Source organism: Panicum hallii, chromosome 8, assembly GCF_002211085.1.
Source record: "Panicum hallii strain FIL2 chromosome 8, PHallii_v3.1, whole genome shotgun sequence".
NCBI classification, from domain to species: domain Eukaryota; kingdom Viridiplantae; phylum Streptophyta; class Magnoliopsida; order Poales; family Poaceae; genus Panicum; species Panicum hallii.
The window spans coordinates 5,866,606-5,889,320 of record NC_038049.1 but is presented as its reverse complement, the minus strand read 5'-3'; the positions used below and the strand labels follow the sequence as shown (position 1 = coordinate 5,889,320).

The window sequence follows — 22,715 nt, the reverse complement described above, 5'->3', positions numbered from 1 at the left end:
GGGATCTAGTTTTGAAGCTCTTGTCGACACGAAGGCTACAGCACAATCAGATTTTTGATTTGGATGCTCCATCGTGAGACTATGGCTTTTTAAATTTTAAAATCGCATGCATGCGCTGACGTCATCCTCCGTTCGTTTCTCCCTCTCCCATGCATGCTTTGTTTATTTCTCCCGGTTTCACATGCATGCAAGTGCATCGCAGTCCGAGCAAGAGCCAGTTTCTTTGCTAGAAAAGGAAAAATAGCTCCGTAAAATTGGTTCCCTTTCTATAAAAGGGTAGGCCGTATGGCTGGACTAAATTACGGTCTGCCGTAAGTTAGCCATGTCCTTAAAAATATTAGCCTTCCACAATTTTTTATGATGAGATCAATGACAAAATTCAAAATTTCACAAAGCCAATACGAATCTCTTGTGATTAAATGAGGGATATTGCCATTATATTTATATTTAATTGAGTGGCGGGAATAATCATTAGGTAATGGTCATTGCCATGTATGGTTTCCACTTCATTTATGCTGAGGTACACCTGTGTTAAATAAAAAAAATGTTATTCCTGTTGATATTGTAACATAAAAAATACATATAAGTAGCACACCTACTTTTGAATTTATATGGTGGATGAGATGAATTCATCTGTTAATGTGAAATGCAGAGTTATATACTTGTGTTGCAGTACTGTTCCAGAAGAGTTGCATACCCTTCATGTGGGTGTACTTTTTTTACACTGAACAGAAGGAACTAAAGATCTCCTGCACCTTAAGTCTAAGTATCGATTCTAGTTAATGCATTTTAACACATAGAATGGTATTGCATCTTAAAAATCATTGTCTGATATAATTCGGTGTTACTACTTCAATATCATATTGGCATTTGTATGATCAGCAGAAGTTGATCTGTTGCAATCGTGTATGCAGAAAAATGAATGCACCAACCCATCTCGGATTCATTTTTTGTTCTGCTGTATTCTGCAGTGTGAGAAGGATGGACCTAGTGCAAGCAAACATGTGTTCTTGTTTCTGATTTTTCAAAATTATATAGACAGGATGAGGCCAGTGGCGGAGCTAGAAAGGTTCTCCAGCCTGGGCTAAACCAGGTTAAACCGGTAGAGAAGCATCGGGTTGACTAAATTTATGCTAAATGTCACTTCTTTGGATCTAGATACTAAATAAATTTACATGGATGAACTAGACTGAACCCGTGCTGCAGCACACCCAGCACGGATCCTGGCTCCGCCCCTGGCTGAGGCAGTGGGTTACCCATAGGTTGCAAAAGATGAGTTGCCCAATTAGCCAATTATATTCTTTGATCTCTGCAAGAGATGAGTTGCCCAATTAGAGAAGTCTTGCTCCTATAAGCCTAGGGCGCCGCCTGCTCATCTCCGAGCGCGGTTACTAGTATATCTAATAATCCCAACCATTTAGTCTTGGTTTCACATTATCGCGGTTGGGAAACTGGGGGAGTTAGGAATGGGCATTGATTACGACTTTTCCAAGCAGTGATATTTTTCGCTCTATGGTGGGGCGTATTACTTTTAAAATCTCTTGATACTTTTTATATATCTGAAAAAAGTATTAAAAGGCATATTGCCTATGACCGGAAGAATAGCTTTGTTAATTCCTGATCTATTTTGACACTCTATTCTTGCTAAGTTTACTTACGTTAAAGCTTTTGATTGTTGCATATGTTTTGTCCTATTGTGCAGACGTGGTTTCAAATGCTGCCAAACTACATAACAACATAACGTCCGACTGGAAATATCTCACTGGATGCCCGGGGTTAGAAGTGCCTTTTTCAGAAACTCATGTAACTTTAGCATCGGTAACACTGAATGTAACAGCGAGTTACAAGATATAATATTAATCAGTTCGTTTGGTGAAAAGAGTAGGAGATGAGCATGGCAATAGGTGACAGATAGCAAGACAACATGTAAGTTAGGCAACCACATATACAACCTTGTTCTAGACAGTCTTGTTTATCCACACCCATAATTACCATGTAAAAGAATATTTTTCCCGTCACAAATAAGTCCATATATAAGTCTGTCCTAAATCAACATATATTTACTTAGCAGCATTTATTATAAATATATTATCATAAATAACAAGAGTTGAATATTATATGAAAAAGTAGCTTTCATAATGAAACGAGTTAGAACTAGGACAAATATTATATGCAAGAGTCTTTGGAAAAGCAAATAAAATGTCTCAAAATAAGCATTCATGCTATGCATTGTCACGCTTCACATGGTTGCTTCTTTCGGGGCAAAAAAATATATAAACATATTTAGGTGTGAATATTGAAAGAGGGAGAATCATATCTTCTGTTGACTGTTACCAAATCACAGAATTGTTTGTCTGACAGGGACAATATTTATGCATTGCAACCATTCCTGCTGAATTAATTGTTTCACCCACACACATTTGGATCTCTTCCATTTCACATGAAAAGAGATCAAATTAGAGAATTCGTATGCTGACTAATCAGTGATAGAATTGTACTAAAGAAAATATATTATATTCAAGAGCCTTTGCTAAAGCAAATAAATAGTCACAAGAATAAATGTTCATGCTATGCCTTATACCGCTTCACATGCATGATGCGGTTACTATTCTTTCGGTTAAAAAACAAAATATAAGCATGCTTATTGTTCGGTCCGCCTTTTCGAAAATAACAGCATCACATCACATGCCACATGCACATATAATCAATCGACAAGGTGTCAACTACTGCATGAAACACATTCGGACAGCTTTAAGCTAGCTCCACGGGCCAGGTGGCACCTGTCAGCCCAACCGGTACTAAACGCGCCATCTAGAAAAAAATAAAAAAAATATTATGAACAGTTGGGAGGCCCGTAACTTTTTCACACGAATTTTTCATAACCGGGCATAAGTCAAGTCATGCGAATTTTTCACGCGTAAATGCGCGTGCACGGCCGTGAGGATTCGATCCCACGACTTCCAGTCTCGCATGTAGCTTCCTTACCATCCCACCTACGCATCACATGTGATTGGATAAGAGATATTTTTCTTTTAAAGTAATCTGTGGAGAACCATTTAGTACCGGGTGGTATCATTGACGGGTACTAAATGGACGCGCCATTTTAGTACTAGGCCAACCCACCACCCCGTACTAAATGGTGACATTTAGTACTGGTCGGTGTCTTGGCTTGGTGCTAAAATGGTTCCGTGGGCTTTTAAATCTGGATCTGGTACTAAAATGGCTTCGTGGCAGCTTTAGTACCGGACCAAATTGTGTCCGATACTGACGTGCGCGATGAAATGTCATTTTCTTATAGTGTGTCTATATATATGAATCAGAATTGAATTTATAGCATGAATACTAGCCTGAGATGTTATGATAATAATTCTAACTGTAATCATGTTCTTAATCATATGCAGGCTGCAGTGCTCAAGGAGTACCCAAACAAGATACTTAGGACATTATCGCAATGCATTTTCAGCACGGTGCAGTCTTTCATTGTCGCAGTGGTGGCCGAGAGGGACTTCTCCAAGTGGAAGCTACGTCTCGACATCAGCTTACTAGCAATCATTTACACCGTAATAACAATTTGACTTACTTGGACTACTTATTATAATTTACTAATAAGGACACCAAATGTGCAACTAGCCACATCTCCATTGGCCCAGCTGCTTCATTCCCCTTGCTATCACAAAAAAATGGCGTCGCCCGGATCTCTCCTGCATCTCTTACAGCTGCTTGCATTGTAAAGCTCTCACGCCTGCTATCCACTGCGGCCAACATCCTACGGTTGTTTTGGTTGCGGCCAGCAGTCTCATCCCATCACCTACTTCACTCCACACACCCACTGCGCCCAGCCATAGCTAGCTAACTAATCCACGTCATCAATGGATATTCCAGTGTGGTCCGATCTAATTCTAGCCCATTGTCGTTATGGGTATGGATAAACTAGATCACTAAGAGGTTCTTTTTTCCCTAGCGTTCACAGGCAGTCCATAGAATAAGTTTAGTCTAATGTAGCATCTTGCTACAATTCACCTTATAATGATGATAACTAATGAACTGCTTTTTGCATGAATTAATCTATGAACCAGGGATTTATAGTGAATGGGGTGTCCTTTTACTTACAAGCACGGTCTTCCTCACCGTCTGGACTCCACTTTGCCTTATATTCACAATATTCTGCTCCTCCATCCTAGGAGAAATTGTTCACCTCGGCAGGTAATAAATTTAATTAGATTAGAATAGCAGCAAAGGAGTTAATATCAATCTTATTATGAAATGAATTAAAGGAATGATCTATCTTTTGTTTATTTGCAATGGCAGTATTGTTGGTGGTATGCTACTAGTTGCAGCCCTTTACAGCGTGCTATGGGGTAAAAACAAGAAAAATAATAAGACTTTGCCGTGCAACAAGGTGAATTCAACGGACATCGGTATGCAAGATGAGCAGGAGCATGAACAAATGGAAGAGGATAACAAGGGCAGGGAAGAGCAGAAGGAAGCAACATCAGCAATTCAGCATTCATGGTTGAGCAAGTCTGACTGACTGAGTGATTGGTTTGATCAATAAAACACTGTTACTTACTTTGTTATCAGTAACATATTGTGTTAAATCCGGGGTAAAGCCGGCGAGTAGAGTACAATCATCTAGGCATGTTATAACATTACAAATATCACCAGGATTGTGCCTCAAGCTGTATATTCCAGTTGATACAAAATTCATTAGTCACATACAAAGTCTTGTTGCAATGAAAAGTATAATGGAGTCCACCCTCCCCGAACATCCTCAGAGAGATCCATACAAAGTGGTTGCTTAAGAAACCAACTAGTGGAAAAGGCAGAGGGCTCTGGCTGGCTGGCTCCACCCTCCAACCTGCTGGCGTAGGGCCGCCCGGGCACAAGCAGGCACAGGGGCAAGGCGCACTGCCGCCTGCCGGCCTGCCACCAAGCCTGCCGCCCGGCACTGCCTGACTGCCACTGAGCAAAATGCAAGCCAGCCTGTGATAGTGTGATTGACCAAGGTGAGCAGGGGATTGCAATTTGTGATAGCATATGGATTTGTGGAAAAATTAGCAGTATTGCAGACATGTAGTGAGGAATTTTTTCTCTGAAAATTGAATACTTGCAATTTGTATGTAGGTTTGAACTATGAAAAGGAAGAAACATGGCAGCGTCGCTACTGATTTGAAATCTTTCTTGCAAAGAGCTGCCGCAAAACAGAAACTTCCTGAGCCAGAGGTTGTTACTCCATCTACTAATGAAAGTCAGATGCAGATAGTTCCAGGATAGAGTACTAGTGGGACAAGCACAATACCTCCTGAAGCAGTGAGAGATGAGCCAACTGATCCTCCAATAATCGAAGATGATGAATCCATGCCTATATATAGATGAATCCAAATCTGATGATGAAGATAATAATCATTATAGTGCAATGCTTTGCAAAAGAGAGAGCAAGATATTGTAAATGCAATGGATCTTCTTGAGTTCGTAAAGGTAGAATTGGATGTTTTGAGAGAAGATGCTAGATGGAAAGAATTTCTTAAGAAGGTCACTTCTTTTTGTGAGAAGCACAAAGTTAAAATTGTTGACATGGATGGAAAGTATATTCCTATACAAAGATCAACTAAGTTCTATAGAGGTGCCACTAATTACCACCAGTTTCATGCTGACATGTTTTTGGGTGTCATTGATAGGCAACTTCAGGAGCTGAAAAACATGTTTGATGAGGTAAACACATAGCTACTTAGATGTATGGCAGCATTCAGTCCAGTTAACTCCTTTTCTACCTTTGATATTGAGAAGTTGGTTAAGCTTGCTGGGTTCTATCCTCATGACTTTGACTATGAAGAAATGAACCAACTTTGTTTTCAACTACATCTCTATATTGCTCGTGTGAGGAATGATGAGAACTTCAAAAATTTGAGAAGTCTATCAGAGTTGTCTATGATGCTAGTTAAAGGAAATATGGTTTCTCTGCATGCCATTGTGTACAAACTTCTCAAATTAGTTCTAATTCTTCCTGTTGTGACTGCTAGTGTTGAGATGATCTTTTCTGCAATGAACACTATCAAAAACAAGATAAGAAGCAAGATGGGGCAGAAATTTTTGAATAATTGTTTGACCACATTCATTGAAAGGGAATTCTTCTTGCAAGCGAAAGATGAGGACATCATCGAGTATTTTCAAGCCATGAAGGATCGTAAAGTTATCTTGTAATTTGTAAGCATCCTTATCAATGTCGTATGTTGTTTCAGAATTTCATCCTCTATTTATTTCAGATATTCCCACCTCGATATGTTGATCATTTAGTATATCTATTATCTATATGTCGAACAATTTCAAGTTATGAACCATTTATATTTTTGGTACTCAATTATGTGCTATTATTGTGTATTTTGGGCTGTCAAAATTTTTTTACACCATTTGAAATTTTGAATACCCACCTCCCAAATCCTGGGTCCGCCCCTGGGAAATGGGATTTCTACGGTCAGTTTTCTTAAGAAACCACATGTAGAAATCCTATTTGTTTTCATCTACCATCATGCAGAATTTGAACTTGGTCAAAAGCTTTGGCGCTGTCTGTGTGGTGCGCTTTGTCACCCGTCTATGATGTGTTTTTTCTGTGGCAGTGCATGTGGATGTTTATTGTTCATAAACTTGTAACATATATCGTATATATATTTCCACTGCTATGAACTCTATCCTATACTACGTAGTTGATGATTTGCTATCACAAAAATCACATGTCTACTTAGCAAGATGTTCTATCTTTTCTTGTAAAATAACCTGATGTTCTTCTGTTCCTACATGGGTAATCTAAATGTACTAATGTTGCAAGTTTTTATATGAATTGTATTAGTTTTGCTTACATTTGGAGTTTCAAATCTTTTTTAATAGCTATCCTACTTTCTCACTTCCTACTATTTGTAAACAATTGTGTATAACCAAATAATAGAATTCCAGTAAGAATGAACGCGCATCAAGGCGCGCGCAAGGTACTAGTCTTCCTGAAGCCTTCCATCCAGTTCTTCAACTCCACAAGAGGATGAACTATTTCTGCAATGAGACAATGATTTTGTGCATGACATCATTAGAAGAGTGAGAGAAATGGTGTTCTATTGTCATTTGTTACCGCAAGTCTAGAGAGACCAAGCAATTTAATTGGCAGCAAAAGTAAACAGTTTCTGTATTACCAATTCACATGATGCTCCATTGTTGGCAACCAACAATTTAAACCATGAGCATGTGCTGCTATATATGGTAGCGTTAGAGATTTGATTTGCAACGGACAGTTGTGGCTACTACTCATTAGTTTGTTTTTGTGCTGCAACTAAAAGTTTGTCACAGGATTGGTTGTCCAGGGTTTTCTTCGGCAACAGATAAGCCAGATGAGGTGGCATTTCATCTTAAAATTTGGGTACAATAAGTGCCTGCCAGTTTTGATTGATATTGTAGCTGGGGAAATGAGCGTTCGTAACCCATTAGTCACACCTTGGTTGCTAATAAACAGATCACTTTGATCCCCTTCGCAATGAAGTGAAGACAGGGATATTGTTGATTCGGCTTAGAAAGAAGATTCCATATGAAAGATATTCAGAATGAGAGTTGATTCAAATATATAGAGAATTGCTAATTTATGACTGAGAGTTGTTAGCTATACCCAGCTGTTGAAAAACTTCAAACAAATTGACAGGATATATATACTCTCTCCGTTTCAAATTATATGTTATTTTGGTATTTCTAGATGCATATTTTTTACTATACATTTAGATAAACACTATGTCTAAATACATAGAAAAATCATGCACCTAGAAAATACCAAAACCACCTATAATCTAAAAACAGATGGAGTACTTTGCTATTTGCTATTTTGCATTGGTATACACAGTCCAACAATATATAATCTAACCAACAAATTCTAAAAAAGCAATAAAGACATACACATAACGGAATTAGTTCATAAAAATGTACCCTAGAAAAGACAAAACAATTTTTGAAAGGTTGAACAAAGTAGACGTGTTAAGATAGAAACACGAGAAACGAACACGAAAGGCAAGAAAAAGAAAACCTGTGTGCGCGGCGGCTGCGATGAGGAGTAGCAACGGTCACCTCACCTCCTACATGAGGACGTTGGGCCCTACCTCACGACTCCACCTCCGGCCGCCATCTCGTCCTTCTCTCGACCGAGACCTCCTCCATCCCCTTGCCCTCACGTCTCCGCTGCCATGGGCAGCCACGCGCCGTCGTCCTCGACCTCGCCGGAGGTGGAGCGCAAGCGCATTATTGCACCAATGCGGCCCCACGAGCTCCCGGTGCCACGCCGCTACTGCTCCATGGCCGACGTCATGCACCGCTTGCGTCCCGTAAACAAGCAGCCCCCGACGCCGCGCCGCTTCTCCACCATGGCCGACGTCATGCGCCGCTCGCGCCCCGTCGACGCGGCGCCCCCAGTCGCCCGCGCGCGCGAGGCCATCTACGAGGCCGTCGTCTGCGACACCTGCGGCTCCGGCGAGCGCGGCGACGAGCTGCTGCTCTGCGACCGCTGCGACCGCGGCCGCCACACCTTCTGCCTTCGCCCGATCGCCGCCAAGGTCCCCATCGGCCCATGGTTCTGCTCCGACTGTGCCCCGCCCGTCAAGCGCTTCAAAAGTGAGTCTTGCGAGTTGCGACCTCCATCTCCACATCCCCCTCTCCCGGCGCTCCTTTTCCACTTCTTAAGATTGTTTACTTGTGCTATCTCACCTTCTCACTATTTTTCCTGCTTCGTTCTGCATTGAATCATAGGCTTTCCAATGGAGCAGGCCAAGATCATCGATTTCTTTCGGATTCAGAACGATGACCAGGATGGCGAGCCCGCGAAATGTAGGCTCTCCCAAGGTAATTCCTTCCAGGCAGCAACGTGTCCCAATGCCTAATATCGTGTGAAATGTGAGACCTTTTGTTTCCATTGCTTGCATGAATGATTGATGGAACAACAGCTTGGCTACTGTTGAATTCGTTTCGGTCAGTGTTTTTTAAGCTTCCACAGCTGCTGATAGTCTTGCATTGTAAATTTCTTTGTACAAAGTGTCATCGGTACAGGTTCGAGGCACCTGTGAAGAGCTAGCGGCACCAAAACATTGCTGCTAATATGTCTTCCATGTCTATTTGGTGTTTTTAGTTTCATTCTGCACTTGTATCATGGCTAGCTGATCGATGCACTGCAAATATCATCCCCTGCGATTTGGAAATTCTAGGCAACAAACATTGATATGGGTACGTTAAATTGTGACCTATTCACTTATCATGGGTGGAAGCTATAGTAATGCAAAGTGCGGTTCAAACAAATCATGCTGTTCACTTTGTACATCATTTATGCTTGTACCAATTAACTGATATCTGATGTGGGTATGTTTTGTACTTGTACCATAAAGGAAGCCATATAGTTTTTTGCGCGCTCCTGTCAGTGGCGAACGGGCCGGGACTGAATGGAGCCCAGGACGGACCACAAAACAGCTCTTCTCATCTATAGAAGAACAAGGTTGCAGCAAAGGCGGACGATTTGAGTATCTGGCCCCTTAGCGACCATGCCGCCCGAGCGTGGATGGGTGCCCAGGGTCGCCGGGCCCTGATTATTCACCCCTGGCTCCTATTACTGATTGCTGGATGTATTAATAAAATGGCTCCAGTAAGCTTTGCTTTCTTTTTATTTGCGAACGGTTCAATATATAAATTCATTGTCTAAAATTTGCTTGATACGGGTTGGATGCACCTTATGATCTAGCCGTTTAGATCCAGTTTTAGTTCGGTCACATCGGATGTTTGGATGCTAATTAGAGGGACTAAATATGAGGTAATTACAAAACTAATTGTATAAATTGAGACTAATTCACGAGACGAATCTATTAAACCTAATTAATTTATCATTAGCATATATTTACTTAGCACAACATTGTCAAATCATGGACTAATTAGGCTTAATGGATTTGTATCGCGAATTAGTCTCTATTTATGCAATTAGTTTTATAATTAGCCTATATTTAATATTTCTAATTGGTGTCCAAATATCTGATGCGACGGGGCTAAACTTTACCCCGAAGGATCCAAACGGCCCCACATGTATTGTATGGTTTGATTCTGCACTTATATTTACTGCAAGGCTGCCCGATAAGATGCAGATGCAGCATTGCCTGCAAATGACCCCCTTCAAATCGGAGTGTCTAGTCAAAAAACAGTATGGCTACATTAAAATATATATGACGTACTTGTTACATGATAGGCTGGGAAGAAATACCTGACGAAAAAAATTATCTGTGTTAGTATGCATGATTTTTAACCAGAAACCGTGACATGCAGTTCAATGCAAACAAATCATGTTGTTCACTTTGTAGTTTGTTTCTACATCATTTATGCTTGTACGCATTAACTTATTTCTGATTTGGACATATGCTTCATGCGTACCACTTGATTGTCGTGGCACCATTCAGTTAACCATTAAAATAGTTTCAGGCTTATAAGAAATACATAGTTGTTCTAGTCCTATATTGCTGATTGCTGGATGTATTAATATAATACAGGTTCCGGTAGCTGTGCTTTCTTTTTATTAATTAACATGTCAGTTACTGTAAGATTGTTGTCAAAAATGTGCTTGGTACAGGTTCGATCCGCCTATTAAGAACTAGCAGTAGTGAAATTTCCTGTTAGTACTTGTTTCTTTCTGCATGGTATGTTTGATTTTGTAGATGTATTGACTCCATGGCTAGCTAGCTGATCAAAGATAGGATTACCTGCAAATACTCCCCGCAGATTGGAAATTCCAGGCAACAAAGAATATGGTCATGTTAAAATGTGTCGCAGTCAATAACATCATAAACAGAAAAATGTGGGAAAGCATTACCGGACAAACATTTAATCTGTGTTAGTTATGCATACTTTTTAAGTAGTAACGGCACCATTTGGTTGAAAACAAATCATGATGTTCACATTATGCACCATTTATGTTTATACGGATTGGATGATTTCCTCTAGTTCCCGCCTTTGGCCTTTCCATAAGGAACCCATAGTATTAACACATCATCTTCTGTAAGTTGTTTATTCAATGTCCCTTGTAAGAGCTAGCTGTAGCGAAAATTCGAATTAGTATGTCCTTCATGTCTTTTTGTGTTGTATGTTTGATTCTGCACTACTGAGTGAATGGCTATACAATTGATGCTTCGTTAACCATCAGAAAAGGTTGAAATTTCCTAATCGGCAACGTGTGATTGAAAAAAGAGAGTGTGTAACTCACTTTGTAGACTTTTGGTAATTAGTTTGTAAGTTAAGTGTATATGCCACATACCTCACATTTATTGCAAAATGTAAAATTTGATCAACAATATTGACTGCCATGTCACATAATATTTTATTGAGTACCAAGATTTTAGTTAAATTTGAAACACAAACTGAGCTGGTTCGAAAATAGATTGAGTATGAATCAGAAAGAGATGCATTTACTATGGTACTAACTCAAGGAATTTACTTCATCATTTTCAGATGTTAGAAGGAGAAGGAAGAGTTCACTCGTTATGCACAAGAAGAGGAGGAGGCTACTGCCATTTGTCCCAACTGAAGATAGAGCTACAAGACTCAAACAAATGGCTTCTCTGGCCACTGCTCTGGCATCTTCAAATGCAGAGTTCAGTAACGAGTTGACATACGTGACTCACATGGCTCCTAGATCTTCCAATCTGGCGAGATTTGAGGAAGGTGGTATCCAGGTTAGCAAATCTTTTTACCCAAAATAATGTTATAATGATTTAGTGTTTTGATCTAATTTTGCATTCAACTTTCAAGGTTCTTCACAAAGAGGATAAACAAACCATGGAGCTGTGCAGAACCATGCAACAAAGAGGCCAATGCCCTCCACTTCTTGTGGTTTTTGATTCCCGTGAAGGGTACTTTCTTGAACTCATGGCACTTACTTATTTACTTTTTGGAAACTTGAACGTACACAATTCAGAGTTCATGGTTTTGCGCCTGAAAGTTGCTATTTGTGCGCATGCTGCTGGAATTTGTGTGTGCGCTACTTCCCTGGACGTTCCAGTTTCACACACACAAAAAAATATTCAGTGGCATACACACAAAATTGTGTGAGCAAAGCAGTGGGCTCTATGGAGTACACACACATTTTTATTTATATTTGACTACACAGAAATAACACTTATACATAGCTATTTTCAGTTTCACTGTGCAGGCTGATGCCAATATTAAGGATATGACCTTCATAGCTGAATTTGCTGGGGATGTTGATTATTTGGAGAACAGAGAAAACGATGATTGTGACTGTCTTATGACACTCCTTTTGACAGCAGATCCTTCACAGAGGCTGGTCATTTCCCCTGACAAACGTGGAAACATTTCTCGCTTTATGAGCGGCATCAATAACCACACACCGTAAGTAGTTGAGTTTCTGTTGGTACTGTGTCCTCACCTTAAAGAAAGGATGTGGTACTGTATTGTTCCTAAGTTTGAAACTCTTAAATTAATGAAGGGATGGAAAGAAGAAGCAAAATGTCAAATGTGTGCGGTACGACATTGATGGGGAGAGCCATGTATTGTTGGTGGCCTGCCGTGATATAGCTTGTGGTGAAAAGCTATATTGCGACTATAATGGACAAGAGAATGCATATCCCACTCATCATTTCCTCTAACTAAACACAAAAGTTATGACCCATCCAACACTAATGAGGTTGGGGGAAATGGAGCTTAGTGGCAATTTTCCATCTTTGCCACCAAATCCTAAAACTTACTATACTGTAGGTTGGTACAAATGACCGATTTAATCCATTCTTGCATAGAGATCCTCATGACAGAAATTGATAGGTGCTAGCGGGTGACTGGCTAACTGGTAGAAGAGCCAATAGGAATTGTCATTGTTTCTGCTCTCAAGATGCATCTTCTTATTCATTTTTTTTCCAGGGATTTTTATTTCTGGTCCCTTCTGTCAGAGTAAATAGTTATCTGTGTATCTCCTCAGTAAAAGAATATTGTAATATCTGTTGCTGATTAAAGGAACATTTTTGAATGGATAGAAAATCTTCTCTGTTAATTTCAGTGCTTTTGCTTTTTCTTGTTGTTAGTTGATAGTTTATTTGTCCCCATTATGTTCCTTTTCTTTCCCAAGTTTGTGATGTATACTGAATGATAGAATATTATGACACTCATTTATTTAATTTTTGGAAACTTGTCCGTATACAATTCAGAGTTCGTGGTATTGAGACCTAAATTCGCTATTTGTGTGCATACCACTGGAATTTGTGTGTGTGCCACTTCCCTTGTTGTTCCAGTGTCACACATACAAATTTCAGTGGCATAAACACAAAATTCTGTGAGCAAAACAGTGAACTATATGGAGTACACACACATTTTATTTATATTTGACCACATAGAAATAATACTCTTGAATAGCTATTGTCAGTTTCACTATTCAGGCTGATGCCAAAATTAAGGATATGACCTTCACAGCTGAATTTTCTGGGGATCTGGATTATTTGGAGAACAGAGAAAACGATGAGTCTGACTGTCTTATGACACTCCTTTTGACAGCAGATCCTTCCCAGAGGCTGGGCATTTGCCCTGACAAACGTGGAAACGTTTCTTGCTTTAGGAGCGACATCACAATAACCACACCCACCGTAAGTACCATTTTTTATTGTACTATTTCTCATGTTAAAGAAAGGATGTGTACATGAAAGGACCGTGACACCCTAAGAGGGGGTGAATTAGGTGTTCTAAAAACTAATGCTCCAAGCACATATAAAAATCTATTTCAAAATCTATCTAGATGTGCATTAGGTTTTTCTATGCGTTGATATCTCTACCGTTCAAAAATTGTGCATCCTAGGTTCCAATCCTACAAATTACACATGGCAATTCTAGGAAAAGGTAAATGCGGAAAGTAAGTGCAAGAGGTAATGCGGAATGTGAATATAAATGGGGTAGAGAATGCAAACTTCCGGCACGATAACTTTTTTACCAAGGTATCGGAAAGCTCTCGCTTTCCCCTAATCCTCGTTGGAGCCCCTCGTGAGGGAATGCCCACGCAAGAGCCAAGCTCCCGATCGAGTAACTCCGTGGATAGCCAATGGGCCTTCCCCACGCGCAAGTGGGTCTCCGCCTTGCCTCTCCCGGATGATCCCCGCCATCTTCACTAGTTAGAGCTTTGGCAAAACACCGAGGGCCTCTCCTCCCTCTCACAAGCACCGGCGGCCACTCCACAAACGCAGTTGGAGGGTCTCGCAAGACTTACAAGTCCCCAATTTACAACTCTTGGTGCGTGCAAGCACCGATAACAAAGAGGTGTGCAAACCTCGTCTAACTCTAGGCTAACACCCAAAGCAATGCTCTAAGAGGCCTAAACTAGCACTAATCAAGCCATAAGACTTATGCTAATTGCCTTAATCTTCTCTTGATCACTTTGGTGGATTGAGCACTAAAATACGTGTGGAGCACAAGCCAATATCTTCACTAAGCTCAAGCACCCTTGAAATGGCCGGGCGGGGGGTATTTATAACCCCAACCAAAGAAACTATGCTCCTTATGCTGCACACGCAGCATTGACAGATTAATTCGGTCAAGTATAATCACCATGACTGAATTGATCGTCACCACTTTTAGCACTTGGACAACCATCACTGACTAATGATAGATTAATTTGGTTAGTGTTATGAGCCTGAGCACCGAATTAATCAGTCATTCCAGTACCATACTGAGATTTAGCCAGGCCCACAAATTGATTCGGTCAATGTCATTTCATAGAGCACCGAATTAATCCATCATTCCAGTACCATTCTAAGGTAGAGCCAAGGACGACCTACTGGTTCGGTGACCCTCTTCTCCTTGATCGATTTAGTCGGTCAGTTGAAATAAGCTGCCCTGAGTTTCCTAACAGTATTAGTCGGTTCAGTTGATAGCATTAGTCGGTCAATTGCATCTGTGCTTGTTTTGCTTCATTTCTTTGCGAATGTTTTCATACTTGATCATTTGAATGGCTTCCATTACATCCTTGGAATCCATAAACACTTTCAAAGGTATATCTTGACAAACACATTAGTCCCAATGGTTATGTTGTTATTCAATTACCAAAATCACAAACAATGGTTTAGGGGCCATTTTCCTTACAGTACATATTGTTTCTAAGTTTGAAACTTTGAAAATTATTGAAGGGGTGGAAAGGAGAAGCAAGATGTCAAATGTGTGTGGTAGGACATTAATGTGGTGAGCCATGTCTTTAATTTAGTGGTCTGTCGTGATATAGCTTGTGGTGAAAAGCTATATACTGTGACTACAATGGATACGGGCATGCATAACCCACTCAACATTTTCTCTAAGCTAACCTAGAAAGTTGTCACCCGCCCAACACTAACGAGGTTGGGCAAATAGAATTTAGTAACAATATTTCTTGATTTGCCACAGAAATCCTATAATTAGTTGTCTGTGTATTTCCTCTGTATATGAGTATTATGGCAGAGCTTACAGTTGCTGACTAAATCAAATTTCAAATGGATAGAAAATAATTTATCTTCTAATTTGTGCGCTTTAGCTTTTTCTTGGTGTTAGATGATGATGTTTTTGTCCCTATTATTTTCCTTTTCAACTGTTGTGATTTTGGTGCACAGACGCACGCACACGTTTGCATGGGTGCGTGCTTATGTGTTCGATACTGACATTGGATTATTTGGATGTGTGTTGAGGTTCATATGCTCATTCCAATGGAATATCCTTGTCTTGCCTAACAACCATAGCCACTAAACTGTTTGCCTGGTTAACCAAAGGTACTGCTAAATTTATTTCTACGAACCAAAAATCGGAATTCTTCCACCAGAACAATTTATGTCCAAATGGTAGTAAAACATGCACTACCCTATTACATTACTGAGAATTCTACTACTCACAAGCACTAGCAAAATGCATATGCAACACATGCCTGATTTCCGGCATAAGGCTTCCAGCAGATATTCAATCAATAATGTAAGAAACCACCTTTAGTATAGTGGTGGATTTGTGGTTTCACCACTCCATCCACCATGGTCAAATCAAAGTGCACAATTTTATGTCCAATTTCCACACTTTTAAAATTGAATTTCCCCACTTTACTCAAGAAGTGCGCTCTACTTCCTGATTTGATAACGATTAGGCTAACGAATTGGTGGTTGGGAGCTAGGAGGGACACCCATGACGTTACGGTTTGCAATGAAGCAGATCAAGATCGTTGATTTCTTTAGATTGTTGCCTTGTTGTGCTATCTTAACTTCTCACTGTGTTTCCTGCTTCATTCTATTGCTGGTGGCCTGCCGTGATGTAGCTTGTGGTGAAAAGCTATATTGTGACTACAATGGACAAGAGAATGCATATCCCACTCATCATTTCCTCTAACTAACCATGAAAGTTATGACCCATCCAACACTAATGAGGTTGGGCAAACTAGGGCTTAGTGGCAATTTTCCAGCTTTGCCACAAAAACCTCTAACTTACTATACTGTCAGTTGGTACAAATGACGGATTCAATCCATTTTTGCAAAGAGATCCTAATGACAGAAATTGATAGGTGCTAGCTGGTGACTGGCTGACTGGTAGAAGAGCCAATAGGAATTGTCATTGTTTCTGCTCTCAAGATGCATCTTTTTATTCATCTTTTTCAGGGATTTTATTTTCTAGTCCCTTCTGTGGGAGTAAATAGTTATCTGTGTATCTCCTCTGTATAAGAATATTGTAATAGAACTATCTCTGTTGCTGACTAGAGGAACATTTCAAATGGATAGAAAATCTTCTTTGTTAATTTGAGTGCTTTTGCTTTTTCTTGTTGTTAGATGATAATGTATTTGTCCCTATTATGTTCCTTTTCTTTCTAAGTGTTGTGATGTATACTAATGATAGAATATTACGACACTCATTTATTCAATTTTTGGAAACTTGTCCGTATACAATTCAAAGTTTGCGGTATTGGAACCTAAATTCGCTATTTGTGTGCATGCCACTGGAATTTTGTGTGTGTGCCACCGCCCTTGATGTTCCAGTGTCACACAAACACGCCTTGCTCTGGGCCTAGGCAGGAGGGGCGACCGCCTAGGGCCCTGGCCGAAAAAGGGGGCCCAACCTCATGTATGTATGCAGAGCAGCACCGCGGCACACGTTAGAGTCTTAGTCCAGTCATCAGGTCCAGCAACGCAAGGGCAAAAGGGCGAAACGTCGATTGCGCGACCTCGTTTGAGTCGAGGATGAGGTGCGATTCTACGAGCACGAGGGATCAGGCGCTGAAACTGAAACGAGGTCGAGTCGTGTCTATTGGTATTTCTTAACGTTCATAAATAAATTCATAATCGCACGGATATATTGTTGTAGCATTTCACCCAAAGAATATCAGGGTATCGTTATTCATATTTGCCCAAAGGATGGAATAGTATAAAAGAGTTTACTAGGTACATAATTAGAACAATATGATTATGCTATAAACTACATTTCATACAAGGGTAAGTTATGATAAATTATCTATAAGGGTAATGTGACACACACAAGCCAATCTCATAAATAAAGAATAACAAATAAACCAAAAGTCAGTGGGAGCATATGCAAACAAAGGGTTGCCTAGCGGTACTTATTTAAGCTAGCAAGGGTTATACAACACATGATTAGGATTAGTTTTAAGCATTCAACATTACGGGGAGACTACCCAGTACTGGTCTGCCAACAATCTGGAATAACACTTTAGACTCCTACACCATATCCGAATGTGGGGGACGACAAGGGACAAACAGGACTGTCACCACCTGTTGCATGCCCCCGATAGACCGTGGAATGCAGTCATATTCGATGGATCCTACGTGCCCTGGGCACCATGCCCGGGCACATGATCACTACTCTAGCCCCTCTGGAACCCCGACCATGATGATCAACATGCATAGAACTAGAGCAAGCCCGAAAGCACACCAAACCGATGTTGAAGCTTAAAACTAAGCTAAACATGGTTATATAACTTGAGGAAGCATAAGACATGGCATGTCCAACTATTAAGATAGTAAGGTAACCATGAATTAACTCTATATTATGAGTAGAATATGGACAAGTTAGATACAAAGCCATACCAAGAGTCTAAGGTTGCTCAATGATCCCGAGGACAACTTGCACTTGCTAAGAAGAATTTTGGCCTAGCTCCACTAGCCTATGGATTATAAGTCATAACCAGAGAGAGGGAGAGAGGCTTCAAGTGTGGTGTGTTGAGAGAGTGGGTGCTCCCCCTCCTTTTATACTAGTCTAAGGGCGATTCCTAGCCGAGGTATACATGGAAACCATAGCAACTGACTTCAGGAGGGCGGTGGTTATCTTCCCGCCAAAGTGCATCTGTCCGGGAGCCTAGCCAGGTTCGGCCGACCAATTTGGTGGCGCCCCTAGCCACCACCTTCGACTGGTGTACTGAAAGGTGGGTTTTCTTCCTTGTTCTGAGTGTTTGCCGCACTTGTACGTTAGTTTGCCTTGCCAGGTGTGACCTTCTTTATTTGTGCGACGCGGGACGGGATCTTATGTGTACTTGTTCTGCGTCCAGCGTGCTTTCCTCTTGTTTTGGACTTGTATCCCAATAACAGCATGATGCAATACATTTATGGAACTAGGTTATTGATATAAATATGCGATTAAGTGAGGTAGTTTTCCTTTAATCCTGAGTACGTATAGTTGATTGGATTTTTCATTTAAGGACCATCAACAACGTCTTGGTGATTCACGTTAGTGTTCTTCACGAGATCAAATCGAATCAGCGAATTGATTAGTCTTGGCGATTGCTGCTTGGTGGACTTGTCGTCGTCGTCGGTGCTCTGATTCACCAGCAAGGTGACCTTGTGCTGCTGTTCCTGAACTCACGAATGCCCTAATCCTGGACCCTATCCTGGATCAGGTCAATAGGAGGTTCACACTCAGCAATCTTCTCCCTTTTTCCCTTTGTTTTTCATTCGGTCCATAAGTTATAGTGACAATTAATTTCATTCCCATTCCCTCTAGAGACTTAAAAGCTATAACATTAGTGAATATTTGGAGCCCTCACCTCAACATTATCCTTGATGACTTTGCATTGATAAATTTCCAAAGGAGTTTTTTGAACCACAGAAACATTATTGTTGATGGAATCGTTGGACTTTATTCTTGTTTGTGGCAATCATACTAGTCTCATTTTGTGCTCTTTTTAGTTTCTAATATGGACACTGTTTTTCAAGAATTGAGCATATGTTACTACTACTATATGCTTTATAATTTGGTGTAAAGAACTTTTTAGTCTAAAGGGCCCATAGTATCCTTTTGGCCCTAGGGCCCTAAAAAATGTAGAGCCGGCCCTGACACACATACAAATTTCAGTGGCATACACACAAAATTGTGTGAGCAAAACAGTGAACTATATGGAGTACACACACATTTTATTTTTATTTGACTACATAGAAATAATACTTATGAATAGTAGCTATTTTCAGTTTCACTATTCAGGCTGATGCCAATATTATGGATATGACCTTCATAGCTGAATTCTCTGGGGATGTTGATTATTTGGAGAACAGAGAAAACCATGATTGTGACTGTATTTTGACACTCCTTTTGACAGCATATCCTTCCCTGAGGCTGGTCATTTGCCCTGACAAACGTGGAGACATTTCTTGCTTTATGAGTGGCATCACTATAAATTTGTGGTGATATTCAATCAATGATGTAAGAAAACACTTATAGTATAGTGGTGGATTTGTGGTTTCACCACTCCATCCACCATGGTCAAATCTTATGTCCAATTTTCACACTTTTTTAATGCAATTTCCGCACTTTACTGAAGAAGCATGCTCTACTTCCTGATTTGATAATGATTATGCTGACGAATTGGTCGTTGGGAGCTAGGAGGGACACCATCACCTTACGGTATGCTATGAAGCAGATCAAGATCGTCGATTTCTTTAGATTGTTGCCTTGTTGTGCTATCTTAACTTCTCACTGTGTTTCCTGCTTCATTCTATTTTGCGGATCCTAGGGTTTCCAATGAAGCAGACCAAAACCATCGATTTATTCTGGCTTCAGAATGATGACCAGGATAGAGAGCACGCAAAATGTAGGCTCTCGTAGTTAGTAATTTCTTCCAGCTACATGCCCCATCATTCCAGTATGTCGTGTAAAATGTGATACCTTTTGCTTCCATTGCTTGCATGGATGATCGACGGGACAACAGCTTGGCTATTGTTGAGTTTGATTCGGTCATATATAGTGTTTTTTAAGCTTTCACAGTACAGCTATTGAATATCTTGCATTGTAGGGTAATGGCAATTCAGATCTTAGAAGGCATTCACTGGCTATCCACAAGAATAGGATAAGGATATATACTGCAATTTGTCCCAACAAAAGATAGAGCTGCAAGAGTAAAAAAATAGCTTCTCTTGCCACCGCTTTGACATCTTCAAAAGCAGAGTTCAAGAACGAGTAGACAAACATGCCTAGTATGTAGATCTTCCTATCAGGCAAGATTGGAGGAAGGCGGTATGCAGGTTAGAAAATCTTTGACACGAAATAATATCATAACCATTTGGTGCTTTTTTTTTCTAATTTTGCACTCAACTTTCAATGTTCTTCCCAAAGAGGATAAATAAACCATAGAATTGTGCAGAACCATGCAAAAGAAAAGGCCAATGACATCCACTTCTTGTGGTTTTTTATTCCCGTGAGGGACGCTTTATTGAACACATGGCACTTAGTTATTTACCTTTTGAAACTTGTCCGTATACAGTTCACAGTTTGCAGTTTTGCACCCCAAAACTCGCTATTTGTGTTCATGCAGCTGGAATTTGTGTGTGCGCCACTGACCTCAATGTTCAAGTGTTACAGACCCACACACACAAATTTATGCCGGAAACACAAAATTGTATGAGAAAAACCCTGGACCTTATATATATGGAGTACATACACATTTTTTATTTATTTGACTACACACACATATAGTACTTACACACAGCTATTTTCAGTTTCACAGTGTAGGCTGATGCCAATATTAAGGATATGACCTTCATACATGAATTTGCCATGGATGTTGATTATTTTTGGAGAACAGGGAAACGATGATTGTGACTGTATTATGACACCTCCTTTTCACAGTTGATCCTTCCTAGCGGTTGGTCATTTTCCCTGACAAACATGAAAACATTTCTCGCCTTATTATCAGCATCAATAAGCACACAACATAAGTAGTTCTTTTTTTTTATTTTTCTGCTGTATTCTCACCTCAAAGAAAGGATGTATACTGATTTTTGAAGGCATGGAGTGAAGAAGCAAAAAATGTCTTGTGTGCGGTATGAAATTGATGGGGAGAGCCATATCTTGTTGGTGGTTTGCTGTGATATAGCCTGTGGTGAAAAGCTATATATATTGTGACTAATATGGAACCCAGAAATTATCATTCTTGCGCACCGTCAAGGCCGGTGAACCATATGAAGTCTCCTTTTCTCCCCTGACCAACGAGGCTGGGATCTTCCTTTTCCGCGACCGGCAAGGATGGAATTATTTTGTTCGTGACTGACGAGGCCGAACACTTCTTGAGACTTTATTTTCGGAATCCGCATGATGAGGCCAGATACTTTTGCTAGAGACTGACGAGGCTCTAGCACTTCACATTTGTGTTTATGATACTCGGAGATAACTCATTTTTATATGGAGACGGCAACGATTACGACCATCGCATAGCTTAATCGAAGGTGTTCTGGAGTCAACACTTCAGATGTAATTAACTGGAGCATCTTTAGGGGCCACAGGAACTAGAATCTACACAATCCTCTGGTAGTCAGATGCTACTCGGCACAATATATTATATGGCGCGGGAAATTGTACTTTGTAATTCTATCATGAATGAATAAAGTGATGTTTACCGTACTTTCGTTCTTTGTGTTTAATGCACATTTATTTGATTTGGTATACAAATGTATACCGGCACACCTGCGCAATTAGTACTATGCACGAACGCCCCCCCCCCCCCCCCACCCCCCAAGCTGTCTTAAAAGAAGCTCCTAAAGGGGAGTGCTTCTTTTTTGTGAAACAGTTTCGTGTATGAAATCTCTGTTTTATTTTATATGTACTATTTTTGATATTTAGAGATGGGATTTATCTATGAAAATCTGACTTATAAATATTTCATGCAGACATAGCTGGCATTGTGGTACACCGGGGTCTACAAAAAAGAAACGCTCCACTTGAGTACCACAATGCCAGCTATGTCTGCATGAAATATTTATAAGTCAGATTTTCATAGATAAATCCCATCTCTAAATATCAAAAATAGTACATATAAAATAAAACAGAGATTTCATACACGAAACTGTTTCACAAAAAAGAAGCACTCCCCTTTAGGAGCTTCCTTTATCTTAAAAGCTTGGGGGGTGGGGGGGGGGGGGGGGCGTTCGTGCATAGTACTAATTGCGCAGGTGTGCCGGTATACATTTGTATACCAAATCAAATAAATGTGCATTAAACACAAAGAATGAAAGTACGGGAACATCACTTTATTCATTCATGATAGAATTACAAAGTATAATTTCCCGCACCATATAATATATTGTGCCGAGTAGCATCTGACAATCAGAAAATTGTGTAGATTCTAGTTCCCCTGGCCCCTACAGATGCCCCGGTTAATTACATCTGCAGTGTTAACTGCAGAACACCTCCGATTAAGCTATGCCGATGGTCGTAATCGTCATCGTCTCTATATA

General features: G+C 40.2%; 2 protein-coding genes and 1 pseudogene across 2 annotated transcripts; all 3 read left to right on the top strand.

The window, feature by feature from the left end:
* Nucleotides 1–478: 478 nt before the first annotated feature.
* On the top strand, nucleotides 479–4,531 carry LOC112903562 (WAT1-related protein At5g64700-like). The gene is made up of 4 exons (XM_025972818.1): nucleotides 479–520; nucleotides 3,402–3,525; nucleotides 4,077–4,203; nucleotides 4,309–4,531. Exons 1-4 carry the CDS (start codon nucleotides 479–481, stop codon nucleotides 4,529–4,531), a joined length of 516 nt encoding a protein of 171 aa, XP_025828603.1.
* Nucleotides 4,532–8,387: 3,856 nt separating this feature from the next.
* On the top strand, nucleotides 8,388–12,653 carry LOC112903504 (probable Histone-lysine N-methyltransferase ATXR5). The gene is made up of 6 exons (XM_025972771.1): nucleotides 8,388–8,634; nucleotides 8,770–8,862; nucleotides 11,497–11,720; nucleotides 11,797–11,897; nucleotides 12,184–12,396; nucleotides 12,494–12,653. Exons 1-6 carry the CDS (start codon nucleotides 8,388–8,390, stop codon nucleotides 12,651–12,653), a joined length of 1,038 nt encoding a protein of 345 aa, XP_025828556.1.
* An 801-nt stretch (nucleotides 12,654–13,454) lies between these two features.
* On the top strand, nucleotides 13,455–21,387 carry LOC112903561 (annotated as a pseudogene).
* The last annotated feature ends 1,328 nt before the right edge of the window (nucleotides 21,388–22,715 follow it).